Genomic DNA, 18,977 nt, shown 5'->3' with positions numbered 1-18,977 from the left:
TGGTCCCAGGCCCCTAAGAAAAGCCCAGGTACCCCTCCTGAGCCCCCAGCCCAGAGAAGCAGCCCAAGCCATGAGTGCAGTGCTGTGGTCATGCAGCTGGGAGAGGAACAGGGCAGAGTTGGTAGCTAGACCACCACTTCTCCTGCCCAAACATTCGGGGCACAGCTGCATGCTGGCAGCTGTCTGCACCACTTGGCTTCTGGCTTATGGAGAAGGAGGCTTGGTCAGGCAAGTGGGCCTGTGCCCGTGTGCTGAGCAGCACAGGCAGTGGTGGCCATGGGACTCCCAGAAATACCAGGACAACATCTTCATAGCAGATAAACAGAGAGAGAGCAATAAGTGAGACAGGAAGACCACAAGTCCAGCGCAGGAGATGGGAATCCTGCTGGCTCAATGAAACCATCTTTAATGGTGCATCAGCCAAAGGCTCCCAAGCAGACATCGCCAGCTGCATTGCCAAGCCCCAGTGAGAAACACAAATGTTTCAAGGGTGACTCAGCACCACTGCAGGCTTGCTGCACCCACCACTCTTGCCAACTGACTCTCCCAGGCTTGCTCTGAGCCTTTGAGCAATTCTCTGGCTTCCTCATAAACAGCTGATGATTGCTTCTGGCAGCATGTGGCAGATTGGAGACACAGTGATCTGAAGGCTAAGCTCTCTGGCCAGCACAGCAAAGGTATTGCACTTTTCTCCCACTACAGGAAACATGGTAGACAGATGCCAAGTGGAGCTAGGATGAACCGCACGCTTCCTGTGCAGTGGTCCTGAACGATGATGCTTCCCCCACAATGGGGCATGTGAGAATGCAAAGGTCTTCACCAAGCAAAACTCCTCTGATGGTAGAGGAGAGCCTGGTGGTGTTGAACAGCCAGGCAGGTCCTGCCAGCAGGAAAGAGCTGCGACAGAGCTGGCTCAGCATTCCTTGCCCCGGAGCTGGAGGCGAGGTGAGGACCTGTGGCAATGAGGCTGCATTGCTGCACCCACAAGGTCTGTGTGGCTCAGAGCTCGTCCCGTGGTAGCTGGGGCCAGCACCTCCTGATCCATCCCTTCCCTTGGGCTGAGGACCAAAGGCTGACGTTGTTCCTGCCATCCCAAGCCCAGCCAAGAGGGATTCCCCCATAACAGCACTGTGTGTGTGTATGGAGCTTCTGGCCAGGGCTTCACGTTTTTCCTGTTCCAGCTGAAACACCATTCCAGATGACAGGAAAAACCAGAAGAAGCTCCATAAAACTGTCTGGCACTTCCCTTCAGCAAACAGGAGCCCCAGCCAGCCACCCCAGAGAATGGAAACTCAGGCTGCAGAGACAAAAGGGCAGGGGGTGGGGGTGGGAAGAGGCCAGGGCAAGGAAAGCAGTGCAAAGAGAAGCAGCATGCACATGGGGCCTGCAAGCCAAGACAGCTGCTTCATCAACACATCATAGGAAAAGACAAAGCTGCTGTCAGAGCCAGGTCCTCTCCATACAGCACGGTGCCTACTCAGCACCTGAGCCAAGGCTGGACTGGGCATGGCACACTCCTGCCAGCAAGGCCTCTTTGTTCTCCCAGGACTGACTGTTGAAGAAAAAAGCATATTTGGCACTGAAAGTGTTTGTGTGAGCTGCTTCTTTGCGCGCTGCCACCAAACCCACTGGAAGGATCAAAACCTCCCCAATACCGCCCAAACCCCTGCTGGCCTTTGGATACACTCTATCCGGATGTCTTGCAGATCATGCTTGCTCAGGAGGCCAAGTGAGAGGGTTACAACCCTACCCAGGCAGACCTCAAGACATAGCTCACCAACAAACTCCACAAACACCCTGAGTGCAGGGACAGCAGCTGGGGAGGGAGGGGGCAACAAGGGGACAGAAAGCGCAGTGAAGAACTCACATCTACACTAGCGCAAATATCCTCTCCATTTTGCTGTCAGCTACATGTTTACACTATCCATATGGACATCCATGAGCAACTCGCCAGTCCCAAAGAGGACTCCCAGAGCTGGGGACAAAGGGACAGCTGCACTTCTGAGCCTTGCGTGCAGGGAAACAGACAGGGAGCTTATTTATATCCCAAGCTCTGCTCTAGGATAAATATTTTAAATCTCTCTCCAGGTCATGGCAGTATATTTACAGCTAAGTTTCCCTTAGTTATCTGCCTGTAGAGACTCAGATGGATTTGCCATGAAGCCAAGACGATCCAGCTGGCCAAGCTCTCCAGACAGCTTACAGCTCATGGGAGAAATGGTTCATCCAGTACCACAGTCATGAAAATTACTTGCCATGCACTTGCCATGCACTGGCAACTGCTGCAGGGATGTGTACCCCCTCATGCTGCTGCCTCTGTATAGCCCACTCACAAGCATGCTCTCAGCCACTCTGCCTTCCCAGGAGCAAGGAGAAGGCAGAGGTTGGGAAATGCCACATACAACAGTAGATCAGGAGCAATCCTGCCGCTGCACTCCCCACAGAGCACAGCTGCATTGTGGGTCCCACTGGAGGTGAGTGGGTCTCTGGAGCATCCTGCTTTGCCACTTGGTTTACTGAAGGTTTAACCTGTTTGCTCCCCTCCCATAGGAAGAGAAGAAGCTCCCAGAAGAGGCATTCACAACAAATTCACTTGAGCTTTTCCTAGCAGCCACCACAGTGCTGCAAACTAGAAATTGCTACAAAAAGGCACGGAGGAGACACCTCAAATAGGCTTCACTCCACTAGCTGCATTCGTGTCTCTCCTGTTTATATGGGCTCTGCACTGTTGAGTTTTGACTTCTGGCTGCCTCTGAAGCTTGAAGAGGATGGATTGGTTGCCCCGGGCTTCCCGCTGGGTTTGTATGATTTCTGTGTCAACTCTCACAAGTGTTTCAGGAACACTAGTTCATAAATACTGCCTGCATCTATGTGGCACTGACTGCTTCCTGGCTACAAAATATCATCCACAATTCCCTATATCTGTCTCCCACTAAGTCCTAAGGTCTGCAGATTTCTCCTAGATCCTCCTCTTTTCATTCCTGGAAAGCTGAAGATCAGCCTTATTTCACAATCATCATTTACAGTTGTGCAGGGAAGCACTGTTGTCCAGGACCTTTCTTCCTGGGAGAAGCATCACCAGGGAGGCTGAACCTGCAGTATTATCTCTGAAAGCAAAGAGGGCACAGAGAAGAACAGCTCCTTGTTTATTTTCATTAAACCCATTTATGAATCTATATTAAAAGCCATAAATATAGGAAAGCAGACAGAGAAGCTAATATTTCCTCTGCTCATGCAATATTAATTAAAAGGTAGCTTCTCTATGAGACATTGCTACATTATCTCTGCTAAAAATGGAAAAAAGTCACTGAGTGGGAAGAATATGCAAGCAGGACACTTTCTGGAATATTTTACAAATCAATAACCAAGCAGAACACTTGCACTAAATAGATCTAATGCAAAGCTCCAGTGTCAAATTAAAAAAAAGCTTGGCTATAACAGACTCACTGAGACAGAAATTCATGCTAACCAGATCTCCTTGAAAAACAAGCGCTTTCCTCCATTGTGGCAAAAAAGCTAATTTCCAATATATCTGGAGAGCAAATAATTCTTACTGGACAGCTACTAATCTACCAGTGTGAGGAGTACCTGGACATTTGATTAAATGCCAAGGCAGCACACAAACTGTGGCAACAGACAACCAACAACGGGTCCTGGAGAGCAAGAAGTTGTGCTGAAATATCTGCAGGTGCCTGGCTGATCACTGTGGCCACTCAGCAACCCAGGTAAAATGGATTGCTCCATCAAGCCCATGACAGGCCTTTGTCTGCAGGAACGTATCTCCAGCCAGTGAGAGGCAGGGCCAAATCCCAGCAAGGCCACAGAAACAAAATGTGATGCTGAACGATGCCCAATATGACACTTGTTATTTCCTTGCCAAAATGTTGACCATTCAGATTAGTGGTTTCTGCTTCAGGCCACGTGGCTTTGAGATGTTTCTTCAGCTAAGAGAAAGAATTCTTGTCAAAAAAGACTTATGATTTCCAAGATCCACCTGAACATCTCAGCAGCCCTGCGCCAGCTCTGCTCTGATTTCTCACCAGCCTGAGCGAACTGGGGGCCTGGCTCAAGAAGACAAAGGCAATCTCAGGATGGGATGAGAAAGCCACAGCCACACCTGGCAAAACAGCAGTGCTCAGAGGCAGGCATTGGAGAGAAACCAAGCAACAGCAAAGTCTGAGAAGGGAGCATGTGGCATGCTAAGCTGGGTCTGGATAGAGGAGAGGAATCAGGAAGAAGGGGAGACAGGAGACACAACTGGAAAAGGAACAGCTGCACTTGGGCCAGAACAAGGCAGCAAGACAGAGGCAGGACCCGGGCAGGAGGGTCAATGCTGGTGAGGGCCCAGCCAGCAGCTCTTCCACTTACACATCTGAAGGCTGTAAGCACACACACAAAACATCAGGGAGAGCCATCAGGAGTGAACTCAGCAGAGAAAAAAAAGCAACAGACGTGTTGCCTTTGGAGCTCGGTTTTAGCTTGGAATATGGTGGATACAGAACTGTTCAAACCTAGCTGGAGGAAAGAGTGATCACAAAACAAGATCTCACTGCCATCTCACTGCTACAGAAGGTGGCTCAGCCCAGGAACTGGCCACTCCCACAGCACCTGCCAGGTGCCCAGATGTGTCCCAGGCTCACAGCGTTTACAGTAGGCAGTACGGATGGATAGGAACAAAGAACATCAAGTAACTCACAAGAAGCTATCTTCTTCGGTCCAAGACAACTTGCAGAATTCCTGCAACTGCTGAAGGAGACTTCCAGTGTTGGCCCCTCTGCAGAGGTAACTAAATTACTTGTCCTCAGCAGCACAGACCCATCTATGCTCCCATGAACAGTTAAGGAGCACTGGATGCACTGCCCTGTGTGGCACCCTACAAGACTGTCTGTCTTTATCTTCTCTAGTCCTGTCTGCTGGGAAAGACACAAGCCACAACCTTTCCTCCCATGAAAACTTCCCACAGATACAGGCACTGTAGCAACTCCAACAGAGCCAGCACCATGGAGCACCCATCAGTCTGTGCCACGTGAGTGATGGGCTGGCCCAGCAGAGGCAGGACACACACCAAAGCACAATGCATGGAGAGCAATAAAGGAACTTGCAAGCCACAGCTTGTCCTGCCTTTAACCATTTAGAGCCACTGTATGGTTTGAATCAAAGGCTTCCTTTGTGCTCTTCAAGAAGCCAATGAGCAACTGTAGTGAGGAGAGCATTCATAGTTGGTCTTAAGCAATACCATGCCTATCTTGTGCATCACTGGACAGCAAGGACAACCCCCTATAGGGCTGCCCAGAGGCATGTAAGCCACCCCTCTGCTGCCAGAACGGTACTCGGCCTTCACGTGCCATGGCTCTGGGGACAGACTCCTCTGGCTTTCTGGGGGACGGAGGACAGAGTCAACTTGCCAGTGTGCTCAAATCAACAGCAGTAGGGCGCTGTCTTGGCTGCTCTTCAGGGTGGCCTGAGCTGCATTCAGGTGTAAAATTCTGATGCTGGGACAAACCTCATTTCACAGCAGCATCACAGGAGAGGAAAAGTTATAAAGCCTGTCACTTTAGAGCTACTCTGGAAACAAACATCTGCCATTAGCACTGAGGTCCGAGTGCACAGCACTCATGGACTCTGCTGTCTCCTGGGAGATAAGTCACCCAGGAACTGAACAGAGGTTAACCAGGGGCTGAAATACAAGTAGACTTGTAATCCTCACTCACTTAAGCCCTAGCCCCTTTCTGCACTAGCTCCCAGCACACACAGCAACCCCGTGTCATCGCTTTCTCCCAGCATGCAACATCTTTCCTTCCAGAGAGGGAAGGTTCATGCCCTGAAATCAAATGCGTCACGCCACTTTCCAGACAGAAATCTGCTTGTATCAGTTTTCTTCATTCATCATCCTGCACAATACAAGCATCAATCCAAGACATCCCAATCTCACAGAGGTCCAGACCATCTGACAGTGGTGGACTGAATTCATGCACACTCAGGGGCCCTGTGCACACTGCAATCCACAAACGCTGAACTTCCTGCCCGCTCCATTCAAATCACAGCTTAATTTGACAAGGAGAAGACAGACCATTGGTATCCCACTGGCAAGCATCATCTCACACAAGGAATCATCAGTTTAAAAACAGTCATGCCTCCTCTCCAGACACACAATCTGTGTGGACCTGCTGTGCAAGGGGACAGGAGTTCAAGAGTACTCCTCACTGCGCTGTTCCATCCTGATTTTTGCAGCTGCATCTGGCTAGCTTTCATTCTGCTCTCTGGGGCATCTGAACGCCTCAGCATTCACCTGTTCGCTACCAACAGAAATGTTTTAAGTAACGACATAGGCCTTTGCCTGGATGTCACCTACAATTTTTAAGGATTAGAATGCATTTTCAAGAGAAGCCTTTGGAAAACAATTGCAGAGGGTCAAAATCAGAGAATAGAGGATGGATTTTTGAAAGCTAATCAAATAAAAGGAGCAGTCTCACGCAGTAACAGTCTGCAAAGAGTATCAACAAAAGCACCTACCCATCAACTTTCCCAAACTACTCTAAGACAAGCAAGCTCAGGAATGGTCAGAGCTGGGCAGGCACACCCAAACTCCCCATCCCAGGCACACAGAACAGGCTTTCAGAAACTTGCAAACCACTCTGAAGTCCCCCCTTGCCTCTCTTTGTTGATCAGAGAACATGTATTAGTTACTTCTCAGAGCAGAGGGAAGCAGTCTCTGTCTGGTCACAGAACAGACTGCTTCCCTGAAAATGGCAAGGCTTAAATTAAGACTAGAAGTACTGTACGGCTCAACCTTTTAAGATCAGGGAAAATATTTTTGTATTAAATTTAAAAAAGAGCTGGCAAGAGTGAGAAATGGAGCCGGAGCAGCAGTCAATGAAAAGCACATGCGCTGCAGACCTGGCTGCCAACACAAATTGATGCTTTGAAACAAAGACCACTTGTGTTTGGCTTGAAGATCTTCCACAGCTACTCGGCAAGGGCTGCACAGATTAAAAGGAGACACAGGTAAACACAGAACAGCACTTGCTGCCAAGTATTTCCCTGGAACAAAGGAATAACCAGAAATGGAGTCCTTGCCTTGACGGGTTAGCATGGGTTCATCCTCACTGTGCTGCAACACACCAAAGCAGAGGCAAGACGAAATACTGGACAAACCTATTCAACCTCTATTCAAGCAGCACCCAGATCCACAGCCTGGACATGGAGAACTGCAGCTGCTAAAAACACTGAATGTGCCTCCATCCTTAAGAGCCCACAGGACTACAACCAGCCTTTGCCCACTTCCAGAAGAAACCCCAGACATCTATTCTTCCAGTACTTCACTTCTTGAGACTGCAGACACTTGTGTGCCTCCTGCAAAGCTAGATTCTGGTCTAGTTCCCAGACTAACCTATATCCGTATAACAACATACCTTGCAAGCCTCTTTTGCTTTCTACTGCCTGCACAGTGATATATATGTTCAGAAAGCACAGGAAGAGTGAAACAGGAGATGGTTTCATCATTCTTCTCCAGAATGATAATCCTTCAGTCTGGTCCTTTTATAGGGACACCAGCTGCCCTCTAAACCAAACAGCAAGAGCAACAGTTCCCATTGTAGTGCAAAGGTGGACTTGCTGGCCCTGTATGACTTGAGAGGTGACTGGACACTGCTCCCTCACATAGCACCCAACAGCAGTGCAGGAAAGCAGCCTCTGGATCAGATCCCACAGTGTTAGGTGGGGAAAAGGAGAGAGCTGACACCTCATCAACACAACCAGCACAGCAGATCCTGACAGGGTCTGGTAGGATGAAGGAGGTAGAAGTACAGGACTCTGAACTGGCCACATCCTCCAAAATCAATGTGCTTGCTTCCTTGTGCTGTGGTTCAATAGCTTTGGCATTAGGAAGCAAGCAAACAGGTTTCTAAAAGACCCCAGGGTCCCCTGTCTTATTTGCAACTCCCTCAGAACAACCTCCCTAAAAATGCAAGAGATGCACAACATTTCTGGACTGCTGAAAGCTCACAAGAATATGAGGAACAAGACGTGAACTACATGCAGAGCCTCCAAACTATGGCAAAGCCCGGAACAAGATGTGAACTACATGCAGAGCCTCCAAACTATGGCAAAGCCCAGGGAGTGGCTGCTGCTCTAGCAGCAGCCATATGAAAAGCCTGAAAATCTGCAGCATCCCTACCTCCTTCCTGTAAGGTCTCTCTCAGAGAACAAATTCTTCCATGTCCAGCAGTGGGATTGCTTATTTCAGGCAATCCAGCACATAAGGTACACTACATTCACAGCACAGCCTTTTAACCCCACTGTGCAATACAACATCTGCTCTTCTAACAGACTAAAAAGCATTTACAAGTAGCTCTTAGATGACACCTTCCAACATCTTCCAAGCAAGGAGCCTGACGTGGAATCACACCACTCACCTTGGTACCTCTGCCATGCTGAAATGTACACTGAGGACCAATTACCAATATGCTGGTCTTTCTTTCGGTCAGTTGTCAAATCGTCATTTCTCCATCTCTCCTTCCTCTCTCCCCCAAGACACAGTTGATTTCTTATAAAGGTAAAAAACACTACAGTTGCCTTTCTCCCACATCAGGCACTATCAGCCTTCTCCAAGAGGTATTTGCCATGCCAAAGGCCCACCTGTGGGCCTGCCTCTTTCCCTTACACAGCAAAATCCACTGTGCTGGTTCACAGCCTTTGCAAACCCCACCAAACCCAAAGTTAACACCCTGTGCAACTTAAACCTCACCAAGAAGAATGTTCCTGTGCATCTGCCAAACATCTTGTTGGTCTTGCTGCCCTCCAGGCTTCCAAAGAGCTGCCTGTCCCAACCCACGAGACCACGTTAGGAGAACGAGAACTGCTCCTTGTGGTCTGAACAAACAATAACATGTCCCCCAGTCTCAAGGGAATTTCCCTGCAAACACCGCAGCAGCAACTGCCTTCACAAAGAGCACATTTGTACCTAAATTTGTCCACTGCTAAATAAGCATTTGTTCCAAGTTCCCAAATATCGAAAGTAGTGGAAACACCCACTGCTAATGTGAAATATTTTGCATTCCAGGCATGAGAGGTATGCTTGAAAATGTTCAGAGAGGAAAGAGTGTTTATTCACTGGAAAGAGGTGTATACTAGGTCCAGCTATTTACTTAAGTCCACGTTAGCTTGCTGGAATATAGCTTTGATCTTTGCAACTTAAATAGCAGATGAATTGAAATGAAGGCAAGAAAAATATTAGTGTAAAGATCCTCTAGCAAATACCTGTAACCAGGCCTCACAGCCTTCAGATCTTTTTGAAGTGCCTTATCGCTTACAGCCAAACTGGCCTTTGCATTCTTGTCCATTGCCCCAAAGCCAGGTTCTTCTCTTCCTACCCCTTTCCTACCTTCTTTTCTCCATTCCCCTTGAGCTCCATGGCCTTTAGAGAAAGTGCAGCCTGCCCTCCTAGGACACGTGCCTATCTGCTTGGATGCAACATGGACCAGCCCTTGGCCAAACATCTGACCTACTAGCAGATATGAGCTGCCATCCACTTGCCTCCCTTGAGCAAGAGGTATTCAGCAGACTGGGAGGAAACATATTCTCAATCGGCAAGTATTCATTACCCAGCATGCAACTAAATACAGGGTGCTTGCTGCAGTTTAAACCTCTGCCCATCTGCCTTTAGAAGACAGCTTCATTCCAAATCAATTAAGAGCGCAGAGGACATCTTTAAAGGATGCAGAACATGACAACCCTCTGATCAGTGCCAGCTCACAGTGGTTCAAGACCCCACTGTGCAGACAAAGAGGTGCCTATGGCCACGACTATGGAGCTGCCATGCCTTTGAAGCTCCTGCCACATCAGGGTTCCAGCCCGCCTAGAGCCCCATCTGAACACAGCCAAGTCCCAAGGGGGATCAGATCATTACTGTCTTCAGAAATTTTCTTCTTTAAGACCAGGCTTGCTAGCAAACATGAGAAAAGTACTGCCATACAGAAACACAGAGCTCACCACAGGACATGGAGGCATTTCCAGAACAAAATCAACCTTTTGGGGTTTTTTTCGCTTTAAAGAAAAGTTGACTCAGCAAATATTTCCTCTGCTAGCACTTCAACCAGATGTTCCAGCCTAACTCAGCTCACATTTGGCATGCTGCAGTGCCACTGCCAGAAAGATCACAGCTTCACTGAACAACGGAAATGGAGGAACAAGGACCAGCAGTCCAGGCACCGAGCACTTCTGAAACACATGGCAAAGGACCTGCATGAGCCTCCACGCCTCACAGGTCTTTGCCCAGTGCTCTTTCCAAACAGCATCTACAGGCAAAGGGAGACAATGCCTTGCAGCCCACAAAACTTACCACTAGCCTATAAAAACCTAGATGTCAAACAGTATGTTTCACCGAGATTTTTTAGTGTCTGAGAGCCCAACAGCAGCATGTTCCTCCCAGTGCTGCAGGACATGGTCTTGCTCAGCAAGAGAAACAAGGAGTAGTGTACATGCTTGGAGCTGCACAGAAACTCCAGCAACTGAAGAGCGGAGTGTGCTGGTAGGAAAGGCAACCGACAGCCCTCATAGGCAGGTCTGCACATCCCAGCTGCCGGTAGTGGCCTGCTGGCAGCTAGGTGAATGCTGTGGCAGGTTCACAGGGCCCTGTGGCTTCAATCCAGGGCCCAAGCTAAGCATGCACTCCCTCTCCAGAAACAGCCTTCCCAGAAGGCTGCCAAGACGTTCTGCAATCACGGTGCTAATCAGCTAAGTAAGCGTTGCTTTTCATGCTTATCAGCTGTAAATTGGACAATACTTACCGCCTGGCAGCAGGGCTCAGCCACACCTCCAGATATGGAAGGGCAGAAGCTACAGATATCTTTCCCTCAGAGGCAGTATCCTACCCAAGTGCTAAACTAAGATTGCTCTTGATTTTGCAGCAGAAACTGGAAAGCAAATTCTACAGCTGTGCACACAGTGAGACAGAAAGGACTGCAAACGGCTACTAGCAGCACGCAGGACACTCCCCATCTGCAGGGCTCCAAAGAGAAGAGACAAAGTGCTCTGTTATGGGGCAGCCGTGGGACCTTTCAAAGCCAGGCTGAAAACCAGCTCACAGCCCCTGCGGCTCTCGTGCCACAGCCAAGACCTTGGGCTCCTCAGACGAGGGAAACGGTGCTAAGAGGCCAGCGGGGGAGAAACACCATGGAGCAGAGCGAGGGAAGGTGGGTCTGGGCTTTGTAGTTGGAGTTGGACAACGTGAAAAGCAAGCAGCCAGGCAAATCAACGGGCCGCAGAGCTAGGGCAGGGCAGGGAGGCTGGCTCACACCCTACACGGCATGGAGGGTGGCACGGGGGGCGGGGGAGAGGGCTCATCCAGATGCGCTCAGCAAGGGACAAAACCCCTCCAGCAGCCGGGAGGTCAATCTCCACGGGTGGAACCCCCCCGCGCGCCCACTGTTTGTTCTCGAGTTTTGATCTGATCAGATTTCACAGGAAAACCACCCACCACTGCACACAAACAGCCTTCCCAGTCTCAGCTCTCTCCACGGAGCCCGGAGGGGTGCAGGTCGGGGCCAAGCCTCGCTAGAGGGGCCTCCGGGAGCCCTCCCCGGAGCGCGGCTGCTCCGGGAGCGCCTGCTCGCCATCTCCCAGACGGCAAATGTCTGGCGCATTTGCATCCCTGTGGATTTAGGCACGACGCTCCCCCATAGGAGCGGGCGGGCGGGCAGGGCGAGCCGGCGCACGCCGGGGAAGGAGAGCCGGGCGAGGCGCCCCGGTGGCTCCCGGGGCTGCGCGGGGCGGGGGAGCGGCCGCCCCCGGGCTGGAACACATAGGGCCCCACGCAGCCCCTGCTCCGCGCCGGAGCCCCGAGGCTTCCCCCCCCCTCCCTCCCTCCCTCCCTCCTTCCCTCCCCAACCCGAGGGGGCGCAGAACACCGGAAGCTCGGCCCCGGGGACGGCCGCACCTCCTTCAGCCCCGGAGCCCCCCGCCCCGCCGTCAGCCGCATCGCGGCCCAGCTACGGACGCGAGAGGGGGCGCGAAGCCCCGCCGCCAGGACCTGCATTCCCGGGGCGGGGGAAGCTGCGGCGGCTGCCCCGGCCCGCACTCACCCAGCACCAGCAGCGCCCGCACCGCCGCCATCCTCCGCACCCCTCGCCGCCGCCGCGCCAGTCAGCGCGCCCGCCAGCCCCCAGCCATGCCGCTGCCGCCCCGCCCGCCGCCGCCGGCGGGAGGGGTTCCGGGGGAGGGGCAGCCACCGGAAACCGGGCGGGGTCGGGAGGAGCGGGGTCCCGCGGCCGGTGCCAGGCTCGGACCCCCCGTGCCTGCATCGCGAGGGGAGGGGCTCGCCGGCGTCATCGTGCAGAGCCTCCCCGGTACCGGGGGCCGTGAGGGCCGCGCCGGGGGCCCCTGCGCTGCGCGACCCCTGCTCCTGCCGAACACGGCGTACCCGGAGCAGCGAGGAAGCGACAGAGGTCCCTTCCCGCCCAGGAGTTCCTCGTAGTCGGGCTGTTAAGTTGATGGCAGAAGCTCCCGGTCTGTACCGCTGTGAGAGACCCTATGAAGGCACTGGGGCAGCAGGGGCCAGGAGCTCCACACCCTGTTAGGGGCAGAGGGCTGGACACAGCACAAGAAGCACAAGAAGCCTGCCCCTTGCTGCTCCTCTGCAGGGCTCAAGCCGAGGCATTAGCTGGTCTGGCCATCTGCATGGCTGGAGGCCTCTCTGCCCGACCCAATGCATCCGGTAGAATGTGCTGCAGTCCTGCAACACGGGCTTTCACAGCTGTAGCTCTGAACGCCAGCTTTCCAGACGGTTTGTTGAGCCTCCAAAATGCTAGCTGCTTTTGGTACTGCATGAAAGTCTTGCCATCAGGCACACAACATCCCCGCAAGCGCTGCTGAATCCATCATAGAGGATGCTGAAGCCTGTACTCACCAAAACCTGTGGCACAGGATTGGAGCGTGCTGCTGCCCTGCGTGGCAGTGCCACTCTGGTGCTGCACCAGAAGCCTCCATTACCACCTCCTGGAAGACCACAGAGCTGCTCCCACAGGGCATGCAGCCATGGAACTTTGCCAGTAACCACAGACCAGTCCCCTCGTGTAGGGAAGCCATCATCTCCTGCCACCAAAAGCTGTTCTGGTTGTGGTTGGGGACCAAGAAGCCTCAGAGGAAGTGGTACCCTACTCAAAAAGCTCTAGAAAGGAAGTTTTATTTCAACCTGCAACTCAAGACAAGCAAAGCAGCTAATGTGTAGTAAGAGAAAGTGTCTCTGTCCCACACACACTGGCAGACTTTCTCTCCCACTGATACTGAGCCACCTGACCTGAGCCTCACATAAGAGCATTGCTGCTTTTTCCCCAGGAGAGAAAGTGAGTTCAGCTCTGCTGAACCAGGTATCATGACTTGTCTGAGGAGCACTTACCACATCAGCCTCAGAGCTGCAGGCTGTCACTGCATCTTCCCAGTCCATATTGCCTTTAGTGCCCCAGGAACAAGAACTGCACCATAAGATACCCAGGAAACCACTGTCTGCCCTTGCTGTGCTTGCCCAGACTCTGCCTGAAGCTTCCTTGCTTCCTTGCTCCCTTGCAGGGAAGGATGTAACATGCTCAGCCCCACTCTCCCCACAGCCACCAGCTAGGCAGCCAGACTCCTTGCTGCCAGAGGGCAAGCCAGCCTGGAGAGGCCAGTGAACAGCATCTGACTGAAGAAAGGAGTGGCAGAAGCCACCTGTGCTGCTAAAGGCAGTGAGACCACAGAGCTGGCCCTGGCTTTCCCCCCATTCCTACCCTCCAGCTGCAGTGTAGGGCCAAAGGGCCAGAGCCAGAGTTTGAGCAGCAGGCAGCGAGCCACACAGCACACATTCAGTCACAGCAGGAGGAAACCCCTTGGGAACTGGGTCAGAAGCAGTCACAAGTCCCTTGACACCAAGCCAGTTAAACACTTCCCTACAGAAGTACGTGTTTCTGCAGCCAACCAGCATGACGTACAGTCACATTAGAATTCTCACCCCCAAAGATCAGGAGCCCATGTGCAGTACAGCCAAAGGATCCAAATTTTGCATGGAGAAAAATGAGGCTAGAGCAGACCCCATCCAACAGCAAAGCACCTTACTGGCAGGGGAGCGTGCCCAGAGTTGTTTGCAGTAGCAACAGAAGCAGCATGTGCAGCAGTGCAGAGGCTGTGCTTGGCTTAACACAGGGTCATAACCTGGGCAAACATTAGAGCCCTTCAAATTAGCCACAGCTTTGCAGCCTGGAGCATCTTCAGGAAGGAGACAGCAAGCCTCTTCCCAAGCCAACTCACGCACCCCACATCCCCACCATCAGTGATCTGTAGCTGCAGTGGTTTGAGCTGGGTTTATTTACTGTTGGCATTGCCAGCTTCCCCCAGGAAAGCATGATCAGTGCACAACACACAGTGGTGCCACGCCTGCTGCTGTCAGCACCTGTCCCTCTCAGCAGCAGGTCTGCAAAACAGCACCCACAATAGATGGACAAAGGCTGCCAGCACCCCAGTCCTGGCTGATGACTGTTGAGTGACAGCCAGGGAGGCATCCAACAGTACAAAGAGAGCCACCCCGGCAGGAAACATTCAGGATTCTCACCTGAATTCAAGCCCTTTCCCCCTTCAAATCCCACTGTCCCCGTAGCAGCATTTCAGTGGCTCTGTTCGGGACAGGCAGCCATTCTCACAGGAAGCAGGCCAGAGGCCACACAGAGCCCCACACCTTATACACAGTCATTTGCTTTCTAGACACCATCAGCTTGTGCTTCTGCCAACCACAAGCCCCACTGGCATACCTGGCACAGCTCTGCAAGCCCAGCTCAGAGCTGAGAGGAGCACAGGTCAGGCTAGCACATTGCGCAAGCCCACATGGTTACTGCCTTAATGACCCCCCACCACATGCTTCCCACCAGGAGCTTGCTGCAGAGATTGTCCCTGGTGCCGGCTCCAGCCTCAGCTGGCCCCTGTGGAGGCAGGTGAAGTGCAGATCAGGCAGGATTTCCCCTGACAGAACCCTTGCAGGGCAGGCTGCAAACCCACCCCGCAGTCTCTTGGTCTGTCATTTTGTGGGTGAATAGTGGGTCAGGACGTGCTCCATCTCCTTTGGGTCAGAACTGCCATCTGCACCAGGTCCAGTTACAGGACGGTTTGCAGTCACAGAGGGGACTCACTCTGCTCGGCAGATGAACCAGATCTCATTGCGGCGCTGAGGGATGCTGGGATTTTCATAAGAAGCCACAATGTAGGTTTCCCGGAGCACAGTGTCTGTGGAGCCCAAGAGCTCCCAGAAGAGATTGATCTCCCGCAGAATTGTCTCTTCAGTGGTCATCCCATAGAAAACCCTGCAGCAAAGGAAGCAACATAAGCAACATAAGTAACAGAGCCAGCACATTCCCCCTTCCCACAGCCAGGGCTCCCATCCCTCTGCCCAAAGAACCATAGCAGCCATGCAGGGAGTTCGTACATCTCCGCTGAGCTGAGAAAACACCTCTGGTGCTGGGGTCACCTGGTTATAACCCGGAGCGGTGCCCTCTCAGTGATGTGGATTTCAGGGTCCATGGGAACAGGAGGATTTTGCTGGAACTCTCCTGGGAGATAATAGGCAGTTACGACCTCACGCTCCAGCTCGGTCTCATCTTTGGTCAGGTGGATTTCGTTGAGCACCGGGACTGTCATGCCCAGATAGCAACCTAGAAGGAGGTAGGAAGGCAGTTAGACAGGTGGGTCAGAAGTGGCAGCGCTCCTCCCCACTCCAGATGGACAGTGGCAAAGCCCTCCCTCTGTGCAGCCTGCCAGCCCCTCCAGCCGTTGCCTGCACACACCTACTGAGTTCTCTTTGCAGATGTAGCGCATGAGCTTCATGAAGCTCATGGAGATGCTCTGCTCATACATGGGCTCCCCCTTGGTGACACACGCCCACTTCCCAGCTGGGTAACGCCGCTCCTCATAGGCTGCTTCCTCGCACTGAAACAGGCCACAGAGAAGCCAAGTCAGAGTTAAGCACGCTGACAACACTGCAGCACTTGGGTGGAAAACCAACACTGACAGGCAAGAAGCGGGTAGACACAACCCTGCCAAAACAAGCCCCTCTGCTAATCAGTTGGCAGAGGAGGACAAAGAAGGCAAGGGGAGCTGGCATGACACACACTTCAGACAAGGATACTTATGAGCACCGGGCAAAAGTCAGCAAAAGGAAAGGCACAGATAAGGGACAGGGTGCAAGGGGGTCTGGAGGCTCCCGGCATGCACAAGGAATGCAGTACATCCTCTGGTCTCTGTCCTGCCTACTCACAAGGATGTTCCTGATTCCAGGCACCCAAAGGCCTCCAGTAAGGCTGATGTTATCCTCAGGTACAGTGCCTTTTCCTTGGAACACTGTATGCACAGAAGATAATGAGCAAAAAGACTCCCACCCAGTACAGGGGAAAATCTGGCAGAAGAGCTCTAGCATCCAGAAGAGCTGTGAAGACAGGAACAAAACTCCTCTCAGATCCTTCTCCCATACGAAGAAGTGACAGGAGGAAGAAGAGACATGAACCCAGCTGGTGCAGAGAGGACAACTTTGTGAGATGGGTCAGAATCTCTATTTCCAAGACAGAATGTCCAGTCTTCTGGAGAAAGCCAACACAGAAGCAGGGCAAGGGGAGTGGGGAAAATTGCACCTGGATATGTTCATAGTTCAGCTCATGGCATGTCTGTGATCACAGGTAACACATAAAGAGATGCTGGGAAGTTGTAACCAGCACCTATCTTCCTGCTGTTCTCTTGTTCTTCAGCCAGATTAAAGTGGTCATGAGACAACCTTGTTCCACAGAGCTTAGGGTATCTTTCTAAACTTCTTGCTTCCACAGCTGTGCTGGCAGTGACTGAGCCAGGAAGCTGTGACTAGACTCAACAGTGAATTGTTGTCCTCCCTGTGCCTCCACCCACATCAGGTCTCTGAGAGCCAAACCAAAGGCAGAAGGAAGGCATCTGGCCTACTGTTGTGCATCAGTGGGATGCCAGTAAGACTGCCCCAAAACACTGCAGGCCAGCCTTCTAGCTGAGGCCATGCCAGCTATTGTCCCACCAAGCAAAGCAGAGCAGGGCAAGAGTCTTTTCCAAGCAAGAAAACTACCAGTTCCTCTACACTATTTGCAACTCTCATCTGCCACACCATCTGCAAATAAAATTATCAACTCAGCAAGTCACAACAGCAGGGTATGCCACAGCCTGACCCTTATATTAAGCACTACCACTCCAGATAGGAGTTGGCCAAGAGAAATATTGAAGATGCTTCACACAGATCCAGTAGCAACAGGTCCCTGCAATGTGAGCTGGGGAATTTGACTGAGTATCGACAGAGCACAGCACTGTAGGTGACACAGTAATTCACTTGCCTCTGAGAGAATGAGGTCTTGTAGCACTGATAGCTCAGGAGAAGCAACAAATACTAATGACCTGCCTGAACCTGGGAAATGTGTCCCTAAGAGTCCAGCTCCAAAGTCCCCTCAGCACTAATGCCAGGAAGTGGCTCTTCTCACCCAGCCTCAAACTCCAAGAATCTTCCTCAGGCACAGAGGATCTTCAGGCAACAAAAGATCTTCAGTTCCCACAAAGTCCTGGGGCCCCATTCCTGCCTGGGATCAACACAGGTGGAGAAGAAGCCAGATTAAGTCCCTGGGACCAGAAGAACAGGGAAAGAGAGTGTGGTGAAACCCCAGTTCAGAGCTGCACAACCCACATGCTCAGACATGTTTTACAGGGAGTGCTGGACCTCAGCCCAGAAAAAATGGTTAATCTCTCCTCATATAGAGGACAACTGACAGATGCCTTGGGTAGCAAGCCCAATGAGGCCTGCAGAGACACAGGAACCAGTCTGACAAGCAGTTATTTCTCAAAGCTCAGAAGCACCATATGTGCAAGAAATGAGAAGAAGTGTGCAACTTGACCAGCATGGAGAGGAGATCTTCAGGCAGAAGATACCATGTTTGGATTGGCAGTTGTGACAAGTAACAACACATGCTCAGGTCTGACGACAAGGGCCAGAGGCCCTGCATTCCCCACAGAAGCATATTTATCTTATGCCTGCTGAGATCTCCAGCTCAAAGAGTAGCCACATAACCAGCATAAATACAAAGCCAGCAGGGCTTTGAGCTATGCAATGAGGAGTTTCGAGCAAGGCAGGGAGCAGACTCTGAACTGAAAATTCACTCTCTTGGATGTGCCCACCCCAGCAGAGAACAGGTTGGTAAAGAAGGCAGCTAGAAGTCAGAAGACCAGAGAAAGCAGCAGGACTAGTCCAATTTTAAAATAAAGGCCGAAAAATTGAGCACTGCCATTACTCTACAGAGGAGGAGATGCAGGAACACCAGAATACTGCACCGATCCAAAGGTGCCATCCTGGGATGCTTGTGCGGGAACCTCTGTGAGGCTTGTGCGCGCCTGCCGACACGGGGCCACCTTCCCCGCCAGGGAGAGGCTCTTCCTGCTCCCCGGGCTGGCAACAGCACCGGAGCCTGCCTCACCACGGGCGGGCAGCGGGTGAGAACCCGGGCGTGCGGAGAGGGTCCGGCCTCACCTTCCCGTGCTGCGAGAGGGACACGTACGGCACAGGCTCGCGAGCCTGGTTGTGCCGGGCCATCTGGGCGATCGGGCCTGCCATGTCTGCAAGGCAAAGCAACAGGAGAGACAAGGCTCGCCCCGGCCGCAGCGCAGGAGGAGTCCTGGTTCGTGCCGTCAGCCCCGGCGGGCCCGCGTCACCCCCGCGGCCCGGCGCTCACCTCGAGGCAGGCTCACTAGATGCGTGCTAGCCACGGCCTCCCAGTGCGCGAACAGCCGGCCCTGCTCCTCCTGGTCGTCCTCGCTGTCGCCGCCGTCCCCGCCGGCGGCCGCGGGCTCCTCGCCCAGCCGCTCCAGGTCCTCCAGCGTGATCCGCGCCATCGCGTCCGCCGGGAACGGCGCCGGGAGCGGCAGCGCCTCGGGAGCGCCCCCTGGCGTGCCGGCGGACCGCGCGCGGA

The 18,977-nt window shown here is 52.6% G+C and overlaps 2 protein-coding genes across 3 annotated transcripts in view; both read right to left on the bottom strand.

Annotated features, from left to right (window-relative positions):
• PTK7 (protein tyrosine kinase 7 (inactive)) overlaps positions 1-12,190 on the bottom strand; it is a 37,594-nt gene extending 25,404 nt beyond the window's left edge. The window contains exon 1 of the mRNA XM_064647844.1: positions 12,081-12,190. Within this exon, the coding sequence (XP_064503914.1) occupies positions 12,081-12,111 (31 nt within the window). The 5' untranslated portion in view covers positions 12,112-12,190. The remainder of the gene's footprint in view (positions 1-12,080) is intronic.
• Positions 12,191-13,164: 974 nt separating this feature from the next.
• Positions 13,165-18,957, bottom strand: LOC135410922 (heme-binding protein 1-like). 2 transcript variants are annotated; one of them, XM_064647861.1, is made up of 6 exons: positions 18,539-18,624; positions 17,502-17,597; positions 16,271-16,438; positions 15,801-15,942; positions 15,485-15,668; positions 13,165-15,320 (listed from the first exon to the last, which is right to left on the bottom strand). In XM_064647861.1, the coding sequence occupies exons 3-6, from the start codon at positions 16,427-16,429 to the stop codon at positions 15,146-15,148; spliced, it is 660 nt and encodes a 219-aa protein (XP_064503931.1). In that variant the 5' UTR covers positions 16,430-16,438; positions 17,502-17,597; positions 18,539-18,624; the 3' UTR covers positions 13,165-15,145. The 2 variants fall into 2 exon arrangements, with proteins under 2 accessions (XP_064503931.1, XP_064503930.1); XM_064647860.1 differs by lacking the exons at positions 16,271-16,438; positions 17,502-17,597 and adding an exon at positions 18,741-18,957.
• Positions 18,958-18,977: the final 20 nt, after the last annotated feature.

The sequence above is a fragment of the Pseudopipra pipra genome, chromosome 3, assembly GCF_036250125.1.
Source record: "Pseudopipra pipra isolate bDixPip1 chromosome 3, bDixPip1.hap1, whole genome shotgun sequence".
In the NCBI taxonomy this organism is placed as follows: domain Eukaryota; kingdom Metazoa; phylum Chordata; class Aves; order Passeriformes; family Pipridae; genus Pseudopipra; species Pseudopipra pipra.
Note: the sequence above shows the minus strand (reverse complement) of the source record. Positions and strands in the feature narration are given on the sequence as shown.